General features: G+C 41.2%; 1 protein-coding gene across 2 annotated transcripts in view; it reads right to left on the reverse strand.

The window, feature by feature from the left end:
• Positions 1-22994, reverse strand: part of LZTS2 (leucine zipper tumor suppressor 2) — a 213105-nt gene that overhangs the window by 20519 nt on the left and 169592 nt on the right. For both annotated transcript variants that reach the window (XM_089683290.1, XM_089683291.1), the window contains one exon: positions 9347-9868. In XM_089683290.1, the coding sequence (XP_089539416.1) occupies positions 9347-9829 (483 nt within the window). In that variant the 5' untranslated portion in view covers positions 9830-9868. The remainder of the gene's footprint in view (positions 1-9346; positions 9869-22994) is intronic.

Consider the following 22994-nt stretch of genomic DNA (forward strand, 5'->3'; position numbering starts at 1 on the left):
ATGTCCCCTTCACCCCGGCAGAGATCCGCACTATTCTGGCTGAGCTCCCGGACTATCGAGTCAATCCGAGAGGATTTGCTCGAATGTTTGGACAAAACCAGTTCAGCTATGGTATGAGCGGGTCAGATTGTGCGCAGATCCTGCGGGCGAAGGTGGGCATGGAAGTGGCCAGTACAGTGATTGCAGGGTGCTCTATAACCACGCATGAGGAGATGAATTCAGGGGGCAAAGAGTTCTGTACACAGCTAAAGGCAAAGCTTCCAGAAATGTATGGTGCTACCTCTACTACGGACATGATGAAGCTCACCCAGGGTCCTAATGAGGAAAGCGCCTGCTTCTGGCGCCGTCTCAAGCAGACGGCACTGGATGCAGATCTGGAAGTTGGACCTGATGCTCCAACTGAAGGGGTAAAGGTGACCGCGACGCACATTCTGTTGCGGGCCAAATTTTTGGAAGGCATCAATATTAAAATTCGGGAAAGGCTGGTTCTGGCCCGACCCGAATATAATGAGATGTCTATCCCTGCTATCCTTTCCACTCTTGCGGCAATAGAGAGGGAAATGGATAGAAGAAAACAAGACAAGGCCAAAGTTCTTATGTCCCAGACCCCACACGAAAAACCAAGGGATCTGGGTCACAGGAAGGATAGACCCCCACCCAGGTGCTTCCAGTGCCACCAAACGGGGCACATGAGGAGGAGCTGTCCCCAATTACCTAAAGGTCGGTGGCAGTTCATTCCTGATGAGTCCTCCGCCCCTATGACCACCATGGTAAGTAACTCCTATGAATTCTCATAGGAAGTTGGCAAATCGGTGTCGGCCCAGATCCATCTTTTTCTAGAGGAATTAAAATATCCCCTCCCTTGCCTCACCGACACCAGTGCAGCAAGAACGGTCCTGCGAAAACAGGACATCCAAGGCAAGGTACCCCTCTCAGGGGAAAGCCCTACTAATCTCACTATCAAACGATGCACTATTCTTAACCCAGCTTCTCTTCTTCCTATATCGGAAGATGAGAAGGGGGGGGGAGGACAGCAATGACAGTGCTGAATTTTGCAACACTACTAACAATACTAACACCTCTTCTGCTAACATGTCTTCTTTGTCCACTACTAATCTCTCTTCCAAAGGACACGACTGCATTTCTTTGGTGGAACTGGAGTCAGCGGCGACACACCCCATATCACCCCGAGAGTAGCGGTAAGGTTGAACGTCTTCCGATACCCAAAAACCTTGGCCTGAGTGTCTCCCCATTGCCCCCTATTCCATCCGGAATGCCCCTCGGCAACCACATGGGCTGTCACCCTACGAGGTGTTGTTTGGGGGACCTCCCAAAACAGGGTTGTACTTTCCTCAACAGTTGTCGTCTTTGCATTCACAGCTTACAGGTTATGTGCAATCTCTGCAACGGGAGCTGCAGAAGATACACCATCGGGTTCGCGAATCGCTCCCCGATCCAAATACAATAACAGGTGTTCTTTCTATTGAGCCAGGTGATTGGGTCGTCCTAAAGAAACATCAAAGAACCGGACTCGAGCCACGGTTCACCGGACCATACCAAGTCCAGCTGACGACACCTACCTCACTCAAAATCGAGGGACGAGACAACTGGGTGCACGCAAGCCACTGCAAGAAGCTTTTCAGCTACACCAGAGAATGAGGGGTGTCATTTTCCTTTTTCTTTTTGTTTGTATGTCATACATGTGTGTGAACGGAGGAAAAGACGGCAGATACCCCAACCTTTTATTTAAAATGCACCTGCGTTTAGCCAGAACCGCCAACAAAACCAACTGTTGGGTATGCTCTAAGCCCCCACCCAGTCATCACATGTCCGCAATGGCCGCTGTTCATGCCCTATATGACATCCGCGTCGGCATGAAAAAGCAAGGGACCCCTGGTCAGCCCCCACGTAGACATTTGTCGGTAGAACTTAATGACACATTTTTAGCAGGTAACATCAGTTTCAGCACCAATATTAGCTCTAGCTCCTGTAGGGCCCTCACCAGTCCATTATGGGTAACTGGGCAGCTAGGCAGCCCTCAGGTGTGCTTTAACATCAGCTTTGGCACAGGTAACAAGTTTGTTGGGACTACCACCTGTGAGGGAGGTATAACTGTCAATCTGACTAACCAGACTTCCCTTCTGAGTAACCACACTGACCGACCAGACCACGTGTGTTGGAAGGACGGATGTGATGTGCAGACTGAGGGAGCAATCCCCCAGTCTGTGCAACTGTTGCTCAGTGCCAGAGGCCGAACGAGGAACTCTTCCTGCTCTGCTCTGACAGGTCCATACTATTTTCTGTGTGGTTCGGCAGCCTATAGAACATTCCCCCAGAACGCGAAAGGTTCGTGTGCCCTCATAAAGCTAGTCCCCGCATCCTATGTAGTGATGGACCATGAAGAGTTGATGGTCCACAAGAAGGTAAGGATGGCAGGGAGAGTTCGCAGGGAACTGTTCTCTGAGGGCGACCAGGCATGGGCTTGGTTCCCCTCATGGACAGGATGGGGAATAGAACTTATGAAGCGCCTGAACAATTTTTCTGTCATCGTGGATAGTATGTTTAACGAGACCGTAGAGGCTGTCAGAGAAATTGCCCAAGAACAACGGCAGATGGGAATTTTAGTGCTTCAGGAGAAGATGGCCCTCGATTATCTTTTAGCCGCCAAAGGGGGGTTCTGTGAGTTCATCGGAGAGGATTGTTGTACTTGGATAGAAGACACCGATGACAAGGTCCAGGCCCATATGGACAAAGTTAGTGAACTACAGGGAAAAGCTAGAGCTATAGCTAGTGAGGGTTGGAATCCGTTCAAGGGTTTGGGAGGATTGGGAGATTTCCTGTTCTCCATCGGATCTTGGTTGAAGGAAGTGGGAGTGTATATCCTGATGCTTCTCTTTTTCATCTGCCTTTTATATGCCGCGGTGAGATGTTCCTGTTGCCTCATCGACCGTGTAAACCAAGCTCGGGCAGACGACCACATCTCCATGCCCGCTCCTGGGATCCCACTCCAACCACTGATCGGAGGAAGACCTCACCAACCATCCACCTTCTCTACAGATTACGTCCTGGCTTCCCTCTAATTTATCTCTCTGAAGACCACATTCTCCAAGACCTTCAAGCAAGCTTCAAGCCTCATCATGGTTTGTGTCTGCGATTTGGAAAACCGTCTGGGTCGAGACCAGCCTTGTGTGGCCCCGTCTGCAGGGGCAATTTGAGAATCTGTTGCTGGATCTCCCCAGACCACCGTGGGATCACAAGCCTTATTCATACCACAAGTCTGTTTGTGGTTTTTACAAGAGCCTTCCTGTAGTGAAGGTTCCAACGCTTTTGAGGATCATTGCTTCAATCAAGCCTGTTTGCGTCGAGTCTGCGTCGGGTCTTGTTGTTTCAGGTACCCCGTGGAGCTTTATTCTCAGGGACAACTACAGGAACTCTTTGAAGTTTGAGACTACACCCATCAAGCTGAAGAAGATCAAGAAGGGACACGAGGAGAATATGATAAAACAGGAGGGAATGTCATGGAAATTTTGTATTGTTGGTCGAACTTTAAATGTGTCATATATTCGTGTTATTCATATGTCTCTCGTGTGGCTTAATTAAAGCTCTGAAGGCTGCAATTGGGCCATGCGCATGTACAATGTATGTATTACAGTACTCAGCTTGGTAATGGATGAAATGGCAGATCTGCGCTTATAGACCGGCGTGTATACCACCACGGCATTCCATGCGAATGCTGCTGTCAGTAGACCGTGGGCCTGTATCCACATATCAGCAGCATGGTACCACGTGGGCTTCATAACGCAATGCGCAAGCGGTGTGAACTCCACGTGTAGGCTTATGCATATCTTACAACCCATTGCTAATCTGAACTGTATCTTGGATGGATGTGTTTTAATAAAGATCGTATCGGGCCCATCCAGGTACAGACTGATATTTTTAGGGAGTGCTTGTGCAGAGAATTTACATACCAATAGAAGCTAGTAGGACAGGAAATATGACCTCAGATGGCTCATAGGGGGGAAGGGGAGGAAGTCTGCTGACCTCAGAAGACTCATGGGGGAGGACCAGTGATAGATAATAGCAAAGGCTATGCTCCAATTGGAATGTACATCCTGTGTATAGGCAATCCCCATTGCATTGTTCGGTGGGAGGGGATTGACTTTATTCATGTGGGGGGCATGTGTGTATTTTTAATAAAACAGAGAGCTGAGCCTGAAATCAGCCCTTATGTGGATTGCAACCATCCTTAGAGTGTCGTGTGATCATTCTAGGGTAACGGAGCTCCAATCACCCACAATTCAACAGAACCAAAGTATTTGGATGGGCAGGAATTGTGTAGTTTGGCTGCAGTCGTGGTAAGCGAGATTCGCACAGCTTTATGGGGGATTTCTGCGCATCCAACTGCGAGTACTCACGGTAAGGAGAAATTCGTTAAAGCGAATTTCCAAGACAAAACCGAGCATTAGAATAGGGAACAAAGGCAATTTAAGGGACTTTGAACGTGGCATGGTTGTTGGTGCCAGACAGGCTGGTCGGAGTATTTAAAAAACTGCTGATCTACTGGGATTTTCACACACAACCATCTCTAGGGTTTACAGAGAATGGTGCAAAAAAGAGGAAATATCCAGTGAGCGGTAGCTGCGTGGACAAAAATGTGTTGTTGATGTCAGAGGAGAATGGGCAGACTGGTTGCTGCGATATTCAGATGGTAGGGTCAGCATTTACCGTAAACAACATGAAAGCATGGATCCATCCTGCCTTGTGTCAACAGTTCAGGCTGGTGGTGTAATGGTGTGGGGGATATTTTCTTGGCACTAGCAAGGTGTACCTAAAAGTGGCCAGTGAGTGTATAAAGTATTAAACACAACATCAAAGATAATTCACAAAACATGCTTAGATTTTTAATAAGAAAGCCTGGCACTACCTGCATGGATAGAATGAATCTATGTGCATTGATATTGGTAAGAGATGCCCGCCAGATTCAACTGTTTGGACACAGAGTGGGGAGGTGTATGTGTGCGCTGTTATTTACCAGTGTGTGTATTCACTATTACTTAGGTCTATTTTAGATCTCTACTTCCGGACACAAAACAATGCTTTTTAGTCATGTGTTTTGTCATTTTTTTTAAAATTACATAAAAAAGCAGTTTTATATCACTACCTTATTTATATGAAATCATTATTTTTCAAATAACATGTTAAGTACAGAATCAGTGATAACAAATTCACAAAGTATGCTGGGTTTTCTATTAAATAAGCCTAGCATTGCCTAGAAGCAACCTGTGTGCAAATTAAACCAGTGAGATGGTTCACCAGATGCAACACCTTTATGATGCAAGAGGAGGTGCGTGTGCTCTGTTAGTTATTTAACAGTGTGTGTAATCTGATCTCCCTTCTATTTAGATCTACTTAACAGCAGCAGCTGTTGTCTGAGCTTTCAGAAAGCTGGTGCTCTTACATAAAGCTCCACTTGCAATAGGCAAACAAAGCAATATTTTCCAAATACCGGACAAAAAAGAAACATTGAAAAATGTTTTATAACATACATTTTTAGTTCAAGCCATAAATATAGTAAAGAATACATACAATAAAAATAATTACATATAATACAAAAATGCTGGAGGTGCAAGCTTTGAGTGTGCGTAAGCAATTGGTATGGATATCAGAATGTGAGTTCCTCTGTGCGTCAGGGACCAATGTGAATGCATGCTTCAGATGGGTGGTGGGGAAATAAAGAAGCTCGGCCTCCCTTCTACTGCATTGTGGCTCCCTGTCTGCTCCTACAGCTACTGCTGGCAAATCACGCTCCCACATTCCCCCTAATCCCAACAGCCACCATAAAAAATGTAACGTGTGTAACCACCCACCCCCAGCTGTTAGATACCAAACAAACAGCCACACTTGTGCAGCGCATCCTCTATGCCAACTAAGGGCAGCTGGAGCACAGGAGGGTGAAGAACGGGGGCACCAGAGAACGTGGAAATACCCATCTTTATCATGGCTTAGCAACAGGAGATGGGGCACAGTTCTGCGTCCTTCCTCTAGGCGCTGGACGACCCTGTCCAGGGAATGACTGCATTTGTATCTTTTTCTATTTCAATGGTTTTTATTAATTTTTAAACAGTATAAAAGAGAGGCAATAAAACACGCCCATGCAGGGGCTATCAATTGCACAGATAAAAAAATGCAAAATAAAAAAAAAAAAAAAGGAAAAAACAGTGCTCTAATGCCAACAGGGCAAAAGGTACGCCCGCACAGAGGCTATCAATGGCACATAAATTACAAAACAAAACATTACTGTAACTGACTATTTGTAATGTACAGCGCTGAGCGAACTATTGGCGCTTTATAAATACTGTATAATAATAATAATAACAACTAAATGCAGCAGGCCAGTCACACCAAAACAGAGAAAGAATGAAAAGGAAGAAAGAGGGGAAGAAAAAGAAAGAGAGAGAAAGAGAAAAAAAAGAGAGGGGCAAGGGGCAGGGGTCCAAGAGCGCCACATTTGTATCTTTTTTTATCGGTTTTAAAATAGTATGATTAATTCACCTGCAGCAAATCTTTTGTCACATTAACAGTTTTAAAAAGATTTCCCTATGTGTTTGTATAAAGTGTCCCCATTGGAAGTTATAGCATCCTTCCTTTTAAGTGCATGTGACACCCGTAGGAGTGAAAAGCAGATGTTCATTTATCACTGAACCCTAGCAGACCCCACTTCCCAGGCCGACACAAATTAATAAATTCGTTGTAGTGTGACAGGAGTCCACTATAAGACTGAGAGGCCCTCTACCAGATGCTTTAAAATGCATGAGTCAGTGTCATGGTAATTGTTGTGGAGTAATTACATTAAATGAGCGATGCTGGAAAAACTGCCAGGGAAAAAAAAGAAAAAGAAAAAGAGAAATATAAAATTACTTGTTCGTCTAGACTTTCCTTAATCAATATACATTGCAGCTGGCGTCAATTTTAGCAAGTCGTTAGTTGCTGTTAGTTTTGCTAAGTGAGGAATATATTTAGCAGAAAGCAAATGCAGCCATTAGAGAGAATGTATCCATCCCAATATTTATAAAGCACCAATGAAAATTTGATATTCTAATAATACGATTCACTCAACTTTGTATTGCAAGTAAATTCTAAAAATATTACCAGTGTCTGAGGTAAGGAGCCTAACCCAACCACTGGCAGTTACCAACGGCAGCTCAGCACTGGGAGAGTACTCAACTGATTGGACAAACCAGACCTGGTTATAGGAAATGTAATGTTACCAGTCTTACAAGTTTCATGGTTTTGTACATGTTTATCACACAAGCATGCATTACCGTGTGGGTAACAAACAACCCTAGACCTAGCTTGAGGGAACTAAACGTTAATTTGTTGGGAAAGTCCAACCTATCTGACAGATTGTAATGACTGTAATGATGGTGAGCCCACATCTAGAAATCCTAAATGTCACCTGATTCTACCAGAACTAGCAAGATACAGAAAAAATAGCTGGCAGCTTATATTTATCTCAGTTTTTAAGTAGTACAGTTAAACCTACAGTATATCAATATCCACAATAGTCCATGTAGACCTTTATCACGTTTCCTACAGTGTTGCAATACGGAGGCAAAACAGTTATTTGGTTACAATATCACTATCGTTATATGGATGCAAAGAGGAACATGACTATAAGGCCAAGGAGCATCGTTATATTCAGAGAGGAGCAAAAAGTCTCAGCATTTTTTCGAAAGGCAAGGCATACTGAGACTTTCCCATCAAGAACGGAAAGGTATCTATAAAATGTTGTCAAGTAAAAGAGTTCAAAAATATTAATGACAATAATTACAGGGTTAGCTAACAGCAGAATTCTGCTTTTGAACATGAGCATCAATTTTCAGAGTATCTCTAATAAATATAATAATTGTGTTTTGGGTCACAGAGGTAACAGTCGCTCTTTTTCAACTGGCTGCTGTTAAAAACTGTTGGTAATCTTTGTGAGAACTGAAATCCTGGTATGTTTTTTTGGGATAGTTGCATTGATCCAGCTTGGAATACTGTAAATATGTATATGTCATACTTGGCTGATCCTTGTGGAATTGGAGAATCACTGTAGTGTTCATCAATGATTGATAAACAAAATAGAATTTTTGTACGCCTTTTACATTTTTATCTCTGATTTCATTGAGGGACACAGCTGCATTTAGAAACCGGATGGATTTGCAGAAGGATGCTAGGATCAAGCCATTGATTCCTGAATCCAGCTGTGTTGCTCATATGGTAGAAAAATGCACTTTTTTCATATGATTACCTGACTAACCTTAACTCCTTGCTGAAAAAAATGGTTACAGAACTCAATACCCCACACTCAAACACACAACTGTGTGCGCGGAGGGGGGGGGGAGAGGGGAGAGAGAGAGGGGGGGAGAGAGGAGGGAGGGGGGGAGGAGGGAGGGGGGGAGGAGGGAGGGGGGAGAGAGAGGAGGGAGGGGGAGAGAGAGAGGGGGGAGAGCGAGGGGGGAGAGCGAGGGGGGAGAGCGAGGGGGGAGAGAGCGAGGGGAGAGAGAGGGGAGAGGGGGGGAGAGGGGAGAGGGAGAGGGGAGGGGGGGAGAGAGAGAGGGGAGGGGGGAGAGAGAGAGGGGAGAGAGAGAGGAGAGAGGGGGTGGGGAGAGAGAGAGGGAGGAGAGAGAGGAGGAGACAGAAGAGGGGAGAGAGAGAGAGACACTAAACACAAATAGCAACTGTTGTATTCTGTGGCAGCAAGGTAGTCAGAAAATGTGGATCTCAGTATAGCTGCTTCTGGGTACCTGCAGACAACAGGTATTTAATGACAGCTTTGTTCATTCACTGTTGTATTTGAAGCCAAAGGGACCCAGAACTAAGCTCTCAGCATTTGTGTACAGAGGCTAGAAAGGTGAAATTTTCCCAACTAGATTACCATAAATTGACATTTGTAAAGCCCACCATGAAGAATACCAGGAATTAGCTTTATAATTACCCCCCTTGATTTCCATGAATTGGTACTATAATTTACGAACCAGATTACCAGGGATAATTAACCTCACTGAACACTGAATGTGTGTTACAATTTACTTGGTCGACTACCCGCTACATAGGCAAACATTTGGAGTATACTTTCTGTATGTGCTTGCAAGTAGCATAGGAGGCATTTATATATATATCACCCTGGTAGCAGTGTCTCATAGAAACTGATCCAAATGCCTTATTTAGCACTGTATGTATCAAAGCAGCGAATCTCATGTTTTTTCAAGACTGGCTAGCGAAATCTTCACATTGTAGGGTTTTGTTACTTTTTTTAATGTAAAGTTTACATATGTCAGATCACAAGAAAATACACTCCTACCTTTTCTAGTTTTCCAGAAACAGGGATAAGTTTGGGTGGAGGACCCTTTATATTTCCATTGACAGTCCTCTCTTCCCGAATGTCATCCAGATCACTGCATGGGCTGTTGGGTGCTCTGGCTTCCAGCCACTCCTCTTTTAAGACATCATTGACATAGGCATAGTTTCCATTGCCACCAGAAGTAGAAGCACAAGGTTTCTTTGTAGGAAGGCCAGAAAACAGTGGATCCTGGGAGTTATAATTATTTTTTAAGAGTCCCTCCTGCTGCTTAAAAAAGTTCGGCATGCTGGAAGGTTTGCGGCACTTGTTGCTAAATTCTGAGGCCTTGCACTGCTTGTCATGGTAAGGTCTTCCAGAGATTAGACTGCTCACACTTCCCATGGTGCTATCGGACACCGGTGACCTGGAGATTGGTGGGCTTTGAGGGATGATGACCTCAGAGTTCTGATCAATGGACAGGGGAAGAGCTTGCACTGCAGCCATCTTGTAAGTTATAGAAGGTTTTAACTCTACATATGCAACCTAAAGGAAAAAAAAAAAGAAAAAAGATGATGCATTTGATAAGAGGGAATTCAGTTACCAGCTTTGTGGTTTTTTTTTTTAACATTATTTCATTGATTCAAAGCCACAGGAAGTTGCACTGGTCAATGACAAAGGAATCAACATCCTTGCTGACAACTATTAGGAGCTCGGACACAGACAAATCATCCAGGAGGTTTACTGCATTGTAGACAGGCCTTAAAGGGTTTTGTTTTTTCAAGAAAACAATTTTTTGTGTGAGTAATGCACAAATCCTAAGAAATCCTGAGCAGTGTTGTCAGACCTAACTGGATTCACCCCTTTATGTTATGTAGAGGAGGAGAGAGGGATGTGTTCGATAGTCCATCAGGGAAGAACTCAGGCAGGGCTGATAATTCTGCTTGAGTTATTTGTATAGCAAAGATAGTGCTGTCGAGTATATATAAAAGAAGCACACTATAAGTCTGCAGTGAACATAAACTGGAATTTAACATGGATAACTGTAGAAAGTCATAAATGACACTTGATTAAAAGAAAAAAAGTCTCTGTTAATACCATGGAGCACGGTTTCACATGGTTGGACATTGCTTCTCCCCACTGGTTCTCTACATTCAGAGTAATTCTTCTCACTTTCCAGGACACAGAACAAAGTAGTGAAACTAACATATTCTATTACATTTAAAGTTGCAAATCAATGTACATTTGCAGGATGGCAGTCTAATAGGCCTTGATCCAATTAATTTTATTGGACGGAGAGCAACTACATTTTATCAAAAAGTAAACATTTAATGGAATTTTATCTGGAAGAAAGTTTCTGTGCTAAAGTTACTAGGGAAAATATTTTTCTTAATAGGGAAGTGAAAATGTCAAAGCTAATGATAGCTGCTAAATTTATATCTGGAAAGCGTGATCAAGTCAAAGCCTTGTTAGCATCTGTCATGTCTAACATTCTCAGAACTGGATCACTGGTTACTATCTACCCTTAAAGTAACAGCGGACAGGACACCAACCATTATTAACTTAGGCCTAATGACGTATACAATGACCTAACATAAGATTGTATTTGGGCCTTTGCATGTTAATGTGCATTATGTTGTGTGTTACTGTGGGTTGCCTATAGCCTGTGTGTTCCAAAAATGGCCAGTGTGCATTCCAAGCCACGCCAGCCATTTTTGGAACACACAAGCTATACAGACTGGTGCCGGTTATCAGGGCACCTCCACTTGTAAGTGTATAAGCCTTATGTTTATGTATTGTGCTAATTTTAATAAACACTACACTTAGAACGCTTAAACTCATCTGATTTATCTGAGCGGCTTGAAGCATCACTTCATTGTTAAGGAGAGCCTGGTATCAAGGACCAATTTACAACTGCTTTATCTGGAATCTTGTGACTATCCATCTGGGGCCATTAACTATGATGTGCTGATGACCGGAATCGATATCCTAGGAGAGCCAGTTGCGGATCTTCCATTCATACTATAATAATGCAGTATTTGACCACCTTGATTGGGGTCAAATGTTTCTGGTGAGTGAGAAATTCACTTATTTCACCTACACGTGGTAAAAGCGCACAGAGTTTTGGTCCACAGCAACGTACCTCTAAGGGATTGTCACTACACACATTGTGATCATTTATATCACGTCTATTATCGGTTAGATGTCACCGGGAATATGTATTATCACACTTTCTTTATTATCACCTGGTAGAAAATGCAGAGAGATGTTTTGCTTTGAAATTTTGTCACATGGTTGTGCAACACCTACCTATGCACGTTTGTTTATATCCAAGTGTTTTTTCACTTTTTAGGGGCAGCTGATAATTCACATTTCCGGCGTATTGCAGGCATAACTTCATTGTTTGTTATATAGACACATAGGCGCCACAATAATATTATTTATCAGATTTTTGCTAAAAAAAAAATAGTCTTATGACAAGTAATTGCTTCTGAACAGCTACCAATAATTTCACAGGAATCTTAACTGCAGCCTGCCATCCCAGTAAATCTTTTAACCGAACAGGAAAAATCAGTTTTCCAGAAATATATCATTATTACAGGACTACACAGTATCCAGCTGTGCCAAAATAAATGGAAACAATGGAACAGAAATCTATCTGGACTAGAAAGATTTATTGAGTGTTGCTGAGTTAGAGATACAGTAGAGGGCAAACTTGTATTATCTCAACAAAATATGTATTACACACAAAAAGCGAAGTATCATCATTAAAGATATGGTGAAAAGGGACTAAATGAATCAAAACGACTTCCAACCAAATCAGTGAATAGCACATTAAAGCCTTCTAAAAGACACACACCACTTAAAGTGTATCTAAAGACAAAACTTCAATTTTAGTTTTGGATAGAGTAGGGAAGGGTTAGAATCTTTCAGGGTTTTTTTTTGCTGTCTTATTTTTTATGATGATCAACATCTACAGGTCCAATATCAAGGGAAAATCCAAAATTCTGAGTTGTTACCGAAACAGGAATAGAAGGGAAATATTTTAATGGGGACACTTGTTCTGGTGACAGCTATCTAAGGGGGAAATATCCCTTACTTTGAAAAAAATTCCTCTCAAAAATATTTTGGCTTTATATATTTTCTGATTCCATTGAGAAATACCTAAATATGAACAAAAATGAAAGCGTTACTAAGTCTCAGGGCCACCATAAAAAGTTTGCAAATTTTATTTTATTCAATTTAATCCCCAGCTGACCCCTTTGTTTGCTCTAATCAACTCATATATCTCCCTTCTATGCTTTGCTAGATGAGGTGCTGACCTGGTCCTTCACCTAGCTGCTTTGAGATGAACCGATTTCCAAAAGAGGTCCTTGCATAGTCCTGTTTCAAAGATTTCTCACTGTACAGTTTTAAGCGTCCATGGCTTCCTAAGACTTTCCAAAACAGCTCATGCTAAAAACCATTTTTAGCTCATGTTTGCATACTTCAAATTACCATAATCCTCTTGTGAATTAGAATCCTCCACAATAAAATGGAAGGCAGGCCTATTAGAAGATTGTACAAAACCCAGGGACAAGGTCACTAGTGCTACTATAAGCTAATAGATGGAGCCTTCTTTGTAGTTTTTCCTATTGCTCTCAATCAAAATATATACCGTATATATTGTCAGGATCATTAGAAACGATTGCCAACTCCTAAAATCAATAGATTGGCTAATTAATACTACATTATTCCAAACTAAACCAATATAATTGCATCTTCTACCATTCAATGAAGAAGATGCTGTTTTCACTATAGACCTAATAAGAAACAAGGCAGAGAGGATAAGGGCATTTTTAACAATGATCACATGGCTAAGGAGTGGAAGGAGGATATTAAAGAATTTTGATTGTTGTCTAGGTACGTTTACTTTAATTTAGTGAGAATTACAGCTTTCAAATGTGCATCGGAGGAGAAGAGGAGATTTAGTTCTGACAATAGTGTGCATACATTTCAGTAGTATTCAACTATAGAGGAAAAAAAAAAGAAATAAGATGACCATGTATCACTATTATAAGGCTTGTCAGAAAAAGTCAAAGATGACCATCAACGTCCAGCCATGCGAATATGTTACTCACTTTAGGACACTGGCTGAAAGTGCCCTGTTAATGTTCCTTGATATGACTATGGTTTTCAGACCTATGCTTTATACAACTTACGACCCCATTCCATATTTGACAAATATCACATACATGTTTAAATTGGTATTGTGTTTTCAACTAATTTAGCCTTACTGTATGAGAGATAATATACATTAGGTGTTTTTATAGAATAAAGAGGTTAAGCGTGGTCACAACTGTGCCAGCCCCAACATGATACAACAGCCCCATAAAATGCTTGGTTAAGGACCAGGGCATTAAGGACTATCCTACAGGATTTAACAAACACTTCAATCATTTTTTATTTATTATTTATTACAGGTACTTATATCGCGCCGTCAATTTTCGCAGCGCTTTACATATATATTGTACATTCACATCAGTCCCTAACCCTCAAGGGGTGTACAATCTGAGGTCCCTAACTCCCATTAATACATACACATACTAGGACCAATTTAGACAGAATCTAATTAACCTACCAGCATGTCTTTGGAGTGTGGGAGGAAACCATAGTACCTGGAGGAAAACCACGCAGGGACAGGGAGAACATGCAAACTCCAGGCAGGAGGTGCCATGGCCAGGATTCGAACCAATGACCCTAGTACTGCCAGGCGGAAGTGCTAACCATTTAGCCACTGTGCTGCCCACATTAAATGTATAAAGGAAAGGACACAGTAAGATTACTCAAATGTTTGTAAAAAAATGATGTGAAAAGACTAGTGAAAAAGGAGGGCAGTTGTAAATTGTGTGCAAGATGCTTCTGTGTATCAGGTAAGCCGTGTGAGTAACAATGGTCAGTCCTTTCCTTACAAAAGAATGGGCAAAATTGTTCTTGGTAAGACATTTTCACATCTATGGCCAGCCTAATAATACAAATCGATCCTTCACATTCAAAAGGTAAATGAGGTTGTTTGCATCCTATATATGACCTGATTTTTGGGACCCAAATGTGGATATAGGTAGAGATCTCTCGGAGAATGAAGGCTGTCTATTCTGATTAGTACAAATCATGCATTGCCAGAGCCTGCTGCTAAATTTTCTTCCTGCCCAGCCAATGGGTGATCAAACCTCTCTCTAATCTACAGAGAAAACAGAACAATCAGCAGAGGCTTTTTAACATGTCTTGAAACCTTTGAATGGAATAATGTACACTAGTAAAAATCAAACGTGCCCTGCTATTAATTCTTACATGGCACAGATATCTCTATTGATGCTGAAATTTGCTCACTGGTTGCATATGTTGGGCAGCGTATGGTCATCCTATACCTAAAAAAGGTATCTCCTATATCTGCCAATGTATGTTTCATTACAAACCAGTCCATATGTAGTTTTGCCTGTTCCATTATTCAGTGGTTACCTTCTTGCCAAACAAAGAGAAAGCTAGCAACACACATAACCTCTAAAGATTATCAGTTTATTGCATTGGGAATGTACATTACTGATCAACATAAGAAGTGAGAAGACTAATCTGGATATTGAAAGATCATTCACAAACCAACTATATTGGACATGGCCAAAACTAGATAGCAGGTTTGTGTCCCAATCTGGCAAATTTCAGCCAATTTCACCTACATTTAAATGCAAAAACTAAAAGGATGAAGATAACCTACGAAAAGTTGCTGAATGTATTTGCAATCAAAATTTGGTTATAACTGTCATGTGTATGGACAGCATTTCTCTAGCCACCAAAGGTTTAGACAGTTCCAATATTTGAGGCCCACTATTACCATGAAGAGCTAGAATAGATAACACAAGGTTCATTGTTCTGTGTCAAGTGATCTTATTAGGCCCCAATATGCAGAAAGGACATATAGGTCTGATTGAACCCAAATTTTCTGGAAGGTGACAGTCAGCTTTATTATGTGATCATATTATTATTACTACAGGTACGTCTATAGTGTTGTCAATTTACACAGCGCTTTACATATATATTGTACGTTCACATCAGTCCCTGCCCTTCAGAAGCTTACAATCTGAGGTTCCTAACTCACATTCATACATACACATACTAAGGACAATTTAGATAGGATCCAATTCACCTACCAGCATGTCTTTGGAGTGTGGGAGGAAATCTACGCAGGCACAGGGAGAACATGCAAACTCCTGGCAGGTAGTGTCGTTGCTGGAATTTGAACCAACGACCCTAGTGCTGCCAGGCGGAAGTGCTAACCAGCTACTGTGCTGCCCCTTAATCATAAATTTTTTTTTTTATTATGTAGGCCTGCAAAATGACATTTCTTTTAATACAACAGCACACCGAGAAGCTGGGTTAGGTCTGATCCATGGTTTTACACGGCAGAAGTATAAACACAGCCTCAAGCATCTCAGAAATATTTTAACTTTGTAGAGATCCACATAGACAAATAGAAGATGTGGATATATGTACATAATCTCCTAGATTGTAAGCTCCAAGGATCAGGCCCTCCTAACCCTCTTGTATTGAACTGTATTGTTGCTGTATTGTCTCCCGTTATATTGTAAAGCGCTGAGCAAACTGTTGGCGCTATAGAAATCCTGTATAATAATAATTTATTTGAACAAATATAATTACATTATTATTATTATTATAGAGTATTTATATAGCGCCAAAGGGTTTGCTCAGCGCTGTACATTAGAATGGGGGACAAGACATGAGACAATACAGTAGCAAAACAATACACAATACACGAGGTTTAGAGGGCCCTGCCCTTTCGAGCTTACAGTCTAGGAGGGAGGGGATGGTGATACAGGAGGAGATGGCTGTGGGGGATGGAATGGAGTGAGGAGTGGAGGGGTATCATAGGTTTTACCACCCCCCTAACCACCAACATAAAGGAGAACATGCATCCACTCAGGGCTATACACATGCCATGATTACTATACTTTGCAGCTGTTCATTTGGTGGGCAGTACCGCCGCCAAGCATGACCCATGCAAATTACATGGATTAAAATCAAATTAAAAAACAAATGCAAGTGTCATCCACTTACATCCATATAATGGATGGGGTCCCACATATTTTCACTTTCTCAGAAGCCCAATATCATTGGAAACTGTTTTTATTTCATTGTAAAGCGCTGAGCAAACTGTTGGCGCTATATAAATCCTGTACAATAATAATTTATTTGAAAAAATATAATTACATGGATTAAAATCAAATTAAAAAACAAATGTAAGTGTGATCCACTTACATCCATATATTGGATGGGGTCCCACATATTTTCACTTTCTCAGAAGCCCAATATCATTAGAAACTGATTTTATTTTATCCCAATTCATTTACTATTTTGCTACATGATCAGAATGTGCCATGGGTTCCATCCAGAATCCAGCTAATATCATTTAGGCAAGCAAGAGCAGAAATGAAGTAAAATTATTGAGAAGGTATAGTAAAATCAGCAGAGGGTTTGTGTTGAGAGAGAATAAAGCTTACTTTCTAATTTCAGGCCTGTTACGGTTTGTTATTAGCTTGCGTACATTTTTGCAAAAGCTTGCCATCCCAGGACAGGTCCATCATGTGTAGCATGGTACCATAAAACCATAGTATCTTCTAAAACAGTTGGGATTTTTATTCCATGAATAAGAAGAAATTTGTATCGGTAACATACACCATCTGGCTAACACTTTAAAATCTTCCTCCAAAAGACTAAACTTGTACAGTAGTTCAGTCACATTCTATCACTTCTAAAAGGATGAATCATCTCTTCAGCCCTTAACCTTCTCCAAACATTCTGCTTTCTACAAGTCTAACGTGTACATCTCACTCCGGCACTAATCCCCCATTGCCTGCTCGCCTTTCAACTCTCCAGATTCCTAGCTTCTTCTGACCTCACTTCTGCTTTGACTAGGGATTTCTTTACCCCTGTTCATTTGTTGCTCTGCTTCTGCCTGTTGCCAGGAGTTCAAGAGGCCGTTGCGTGACTAGCTCACATTTATGGAAACACTAGACACCATGCCTTGCCTTGTGCTAATGAAAACCTGTGCTGCCAATGGCAGCGAGCTGAGAACTACACACAGCCTTGCTTTAACACTACACCCTTGATAACAAACACCTGCCGTGTGCACCAAGGGCAAGAGGCATCATTCTTCTCTGCTTACACCTCTACGGCAAGGTCAAATATCACAAGCTGGGTGATGGACCCCAGGCAAAGGAAGAAAGTGAGAGAATGCTTTCAGAACAATAAAACCAGACTTGGAATGTCTGTCTGCCTCTGTTTTGGTAGTAATTCTTTTTTAAAACAATTATATTATCATGATAAATGTACTGTAAGACAAATCATTATAAAACATATACCAAAAGCCTAAAGCTAGCCATACATACATACATAGAAGTTTGCGCGAATGTTCGTACAGAAATTTTAAAAATCGTTTGTTACGGTAGTTGATCTTGCCATCGAGTCAACAAATTTCATTCACAATTTCTTCCAGACCTGCTACTTAAATGGGGTTCCAGACATAATAAACAGGCTTTTATTTGTTTCTAGCACATGCACATATGTACTAAATGACAATTACAGTCACAGTTCGAATTTCGTACTTTTGAAAAAATTTGCCATCCTGCTCCTTTAAATTTCTCTGTCACTATGGCCGAAAAGAACCATCAATTGAACCCATAACCAGAACATTGGTTCCCAAAATGAAAAATTTCAAACAAAATTCAACTGGTGTAAAGCCAGCTTAAGATTTCTGGGTCTGTTGAGCAATATTCCAGAATGTAGGCAAACTGGGCACCTTCAGGTTCTACCAACTTAGAGTTTGTATGTGTGTGTTTATCCTAGAGCTGCCGGGTATGATGGAGCCGCATTAGAGGCTCAGCATAAACAATCCATATTTACTTCGTTTCACTGCTTCCTTGTCGGTTTGCTTGCAGATATGTGTGGGTAATCCCAAACAACAGAACTGAACAGGATAGGGATCATTTAAATAGCATTTCCACATTTGTAGCCAACAAATTAAAAAATTGCTATTTACTTTTTCTAGACGTTCTATTTTGGGCCCTCCAGCAAGGAAAATGCTTACTAGTTTGCTTTTTTGTATGAGGGGGCAGAGCAGCTGTGTTTTCCATAATTAACTCTACCTGTACTGTGCAGGCAGATCTTGATTCTCAGTTCTAACTAGATTTGAACACTATCTGTCCTAAGACCAAATTGTTATTATTATACAGTATTTATAAAGCGCCAATAGTTCACTCAGCACTGTACATTACAAAGGGGGACAACCAAATGGTTATAGATGTAGAGTTTGGGCGTCCTGCATTGTATTTTAATGAAGACAGACTTGGGACAGGCTCACCCTAACGTTTGTCAAAAAAACCTTGCAGTCAGCCATGACACCTCCTCCTGAGAAACATCTAAAAAAAAATTAAAGCATAATGTGCAAATGGAACACAAATATATGGTTGTGTTTTCTCAAATTTGACTGCAAAAGCAGAAATACACTTTAAACAAAGGAAATCAAGAGCATTTTTACACATTTTGTTCATTTAGGTTCTGTACTAAAATAAATGTATTTCATATTATTCAGTTTTAAACATGAATATTGAAAGGTGCAGCTGAAACTAGTCCCAACAGGGCATGGATCCTGCATATCAGATAAGCCAAATACAGCCCAAAAAGGAATTTTACCTTCCATCACTGTTTTGTGTGCACTGTTTTATGAACAAGATCCTATACACTGCTTACAGTGGATCACTAATGGCTTGATTGCGTGCTTCTTACACCACATTTCTACAGTACACAATGCACAAAGGTCACTCATTTCTAATTCACACAAGTACTTGTATTTGGCAGCATGTATTTAGAATCCTGAAGAGCAAAGCACCTGTCTTACACATTGTAACTAGGAAAAGGATATAGCTGCAATCTGTTAGCATGCTATGTGCAACTTAGTCATTTTTCCCTTTTAAATGTTTTTAATAGAATAGGGCCAGCACCACTTTGCCAAGTACTATATGATCCTTTCATATGGCATTCTGTCAATGTCCATCCAAGTGTTCATTGCAGTATTTTAGGCTGTGTATGCAGTGGTGTCAAAAGGGGAGCCCAGTATACATTCCTCAGGTCCCTCCATGTGCTTGTGGATATCTGTGACTGTAAGGGTGTAACAGTCAGAGGTTCATCTGTTAGTTCAATAAAATGTATTAAAAGAGAAGTTTGGGGTTTTCTTTTTTTCTTTTAAATTATGCTTACCTATATGGATGCAGCATTAATCTGATGCTGCATCTGTCCCCCGCAAGCTCTAAGGGTGAGAACTGAGCGACCGAACACTGCCAATCACTCCCTGCCGCCTCTGAGCAGAGAGCAGTGACTGTCAGTCACTGTACTTCTCCTTTAACAAATTGTGCAGTGTGAGGCTGTTGCTCATAGGATCTCAACTAGTGGTATGGATGAAGGGGTACTTCTGACAGCTTCAGGGGGTATTCTGTTACTAATTGTAACAATTTATTATCTAGTGAATAACATATCATTTACTCAACTAGGGGTACTTGTAATGAATCTACCCATGGCAGGGGGTACTTTATTAAAACTGGTTTGGAAAAAAAGATACATGTTTTACTAAATTGGAGAGACAATGGCAGCGGCGGACTGACAACTCATGGGGCCCCCGAGCAATAGGGGATCATGGGGCCCCTGTGTCCTTGCCCAAACTCAAAAAAGCCTATGAAAAAGGTACCAGGGGCATCTCATGGGGCCCCCTACTGACCCCGGGCCCTCGGGCAGTGCCCGAGTTTCCAAATGGTCAGTCCGCCCCTGGACAATGGTCAGCCTAATCTACAGCTAGCCAGAGGCGTACAGATTTCACTGGGAGTATCCTGAGAAATCCATATATTCCTCCATCTACTGTAAACAGCGTGGATCAATAATCTGCCTGCTATTGTATTTTGACAGCTAACACTCCCTGCTTTCAGAATACCCCAACAGTGACTGCAGCTGATTGGCAGCAGCCACTATTCAGATTACTTTTTTCCCATCCAGCTCTTTCGACTTCTCAAACAAATTTTGTCAGGCTAAGTGTTGTCAGCAGGGCCACACAAGGCTTGGATTTCTGCTGATTCACAGGAATCGGTTGCAGTTTGAGCTGTGTGTGGTTAGCGTTATATCACATAGTTGATGGTTGTGTTGATCTGCCAGCTAAATTCTGAGTCATCTCCGATGCATCCTAAACTGATATCAATAGCAAGCTTGTCGACAAAGGCCCTAAAGCCTTTGTCGACAAGCTTGTTATTGATATCAGTTTAGGATGCATCGGAGATGACTCAGAATTTAGTGACAGATGCGGTTGACCTCCTCCTGACCTGCATTAGACCTGCCTTAAGCGGATTTTGTATTCCCATAGACATGTATAGGGAGAAAAGCTGTTCTGACATGAACAAAAGCCTGTGGTTCAGAGTTTTTAAAAGTCTGCATTAAATTATGGGTTGCATAAATAGAATAAAGTTAAAAAAAAAGGTTTCAATGGTCCCTTTTAAGACTGGTATTGTAAGGGTGGACTATGTGGTGCTAAGGAAGAACGAGCACTTTTACAGTGGTAGTAGCCTCAGATCTGCATTGGAAATTCCAAGCAGGTAACCTCTGCTAAATAGCAGCAGGAGGTATTTGCAAAGGTTTTCCAATTTCTTCTTTAAAATGGAAAACTCCTTTAATTGAAACCATGAAAGAAATTCTTGCTAAAAAGGGTAATTGCCTGGCTGCCACTATCTTCTATAAAGTCAAAGTCACAGACTGGAAACAAGTACACAGCAAAGTCTAATCATATCATATCGTCAGCAACAGTAGTCAGTCCCTGTATTTCAACCATGAGGGTACCTCCTAGACATTTCATGTCCATTTACCTACAAATTATCATGGTTGCCTCGTAGCAACAACTCAGCCTGTAATTTACTGCCATCATTTTTAGTGCTGGCCACTATGGGGCAAAAGAAATTGATTCTTTTCAAGAACCATTATATTTAGGGACTAAGTGGGTACAAAGCCAGTATCCACAACAACATCAGACAATATTAAGATTTGAATTTGATTTTTGTACAGATGTAATGCTTATTTTTTATGCAGCTGCCTTTCAATATGCACTTCATTCACCTGTCCTTTAACATTCTAAACCATCTGGAGTATAATCCCAATTGACATTGTGGGGATGCCTCCATCAACCATATGGTGTCTCCCTGATGGCCACATTCCCATAATGCCTTCTGGGAAAATCATTACCTCTGCAAGAAAGAGACCTTTACTGGAACAGCAGTAATTTCATAATTCATGATTTATGCTCTAATAATCTGTCCTAATTGATACAGATGGGTATATGCGAATATTTGTGCTTGTGTGTATGTACAGTCCTTGCGCTTATTAGGAGATATACATAGGAAAAAAAAAAATCACATGCCCATCAAGTTCAACCAATAGACACACACACATATACATATATATATATATATACACATACATATACACACATATACACACGCACACATATATATATATATATATATATATATATATATATATGCACATACATACACTCTTGAATGTACTCAGGCTAGTGTTTTGAAACATCTTTCAATTATGGGAAAGAAAAAGGGGGGGGGGGGATTTATTGCCTCTAGCATCAAATTAGGCCATGCTTTACAAGAGTTTTTGCCTTCCTCTGGATCAACTGTGGGTTTAGGGTTCTGATGATGCAAGTTTTAAATCTGTTTTTGTCTATTGGTTGAACTTGATGGGCATGTGTCTTTTTATTCGACCTAACAATGTAACCATGAAAAATAAATATGTCATGAGTTATGGCAGCTAGAGTAAGCATTCAGCAAATAAAGGCAATCCCTCCATGTGTGTTCTGAGCCAATAGCAGCTGTATAGCCAGGGAACTATTAACGTATAGAACAGGGGTCTCCAAACTTTCTAAGCAAAAAGGCCAGTTTACTGTCCTTCAAGCTACAGAAGGGTCCAGACTGCCTTGGCATCAGTGGACATAAACGATGCCCCACCATTGGTTTTAAGGAGGGTAATAAGCCCCGACTGTTGGTATCAATGGAAAGAATGGTGCTGTGAATGGTGTCAGTAGGAAGAATGGTGTCCCATCATTGGTGTCAGTTAATGGAATAGTGCCCCAAAGGCCAGAAAAAGGCAACCAAATGGATACATTCGTCCCTCGGGCTGCAGTTTGAAGACCATTGTTCTAGAATAATAGATTTTTTCACTGACAATTTTTTTTACATGATCGGTTACAGATAATGTGAAAACCGACACTCATTTGGAAAAGAAAAAAATACTTGATACTGAATATTTTGAAATAGCAACCATCTTCCGTATCACATTTTTGTCAACATGGGCTATTAAATAGAAGCTTACACCTGAGTGTTCACTGTAAGAACTCTATGTCGTAATGTATACAATGCTATCACTGGTCAACACCACAGTCCACATTTTAGCAAAGAGAACTCCTCAAAGGTCCTCTACAGGGCTCAACAACCTTTTTGTACACCCGATGCATGGTAGGATTACGTACTAAGCACTCCAATAGAAGTTTGTTTACAAGCCTTAAAGGCATAAAAAAACT

The sequence above is a fragment of the Staurois parvus genome, unplaced genomic scaffold, assembly GCF_062004578.1.
Source record: "Staurois parvus isolate SC_StPar_1 unplaced genomic scaffold, SC_StPar_1.0 ptg000303l, whole genome shotgun sequence".
In the NCBI taxonomy this organism is placed as follows: Eukaryota; Metazoa; Chordata; class Amphibia; order Anura; family Ranidae; genus Staurois; species Staurois parvus.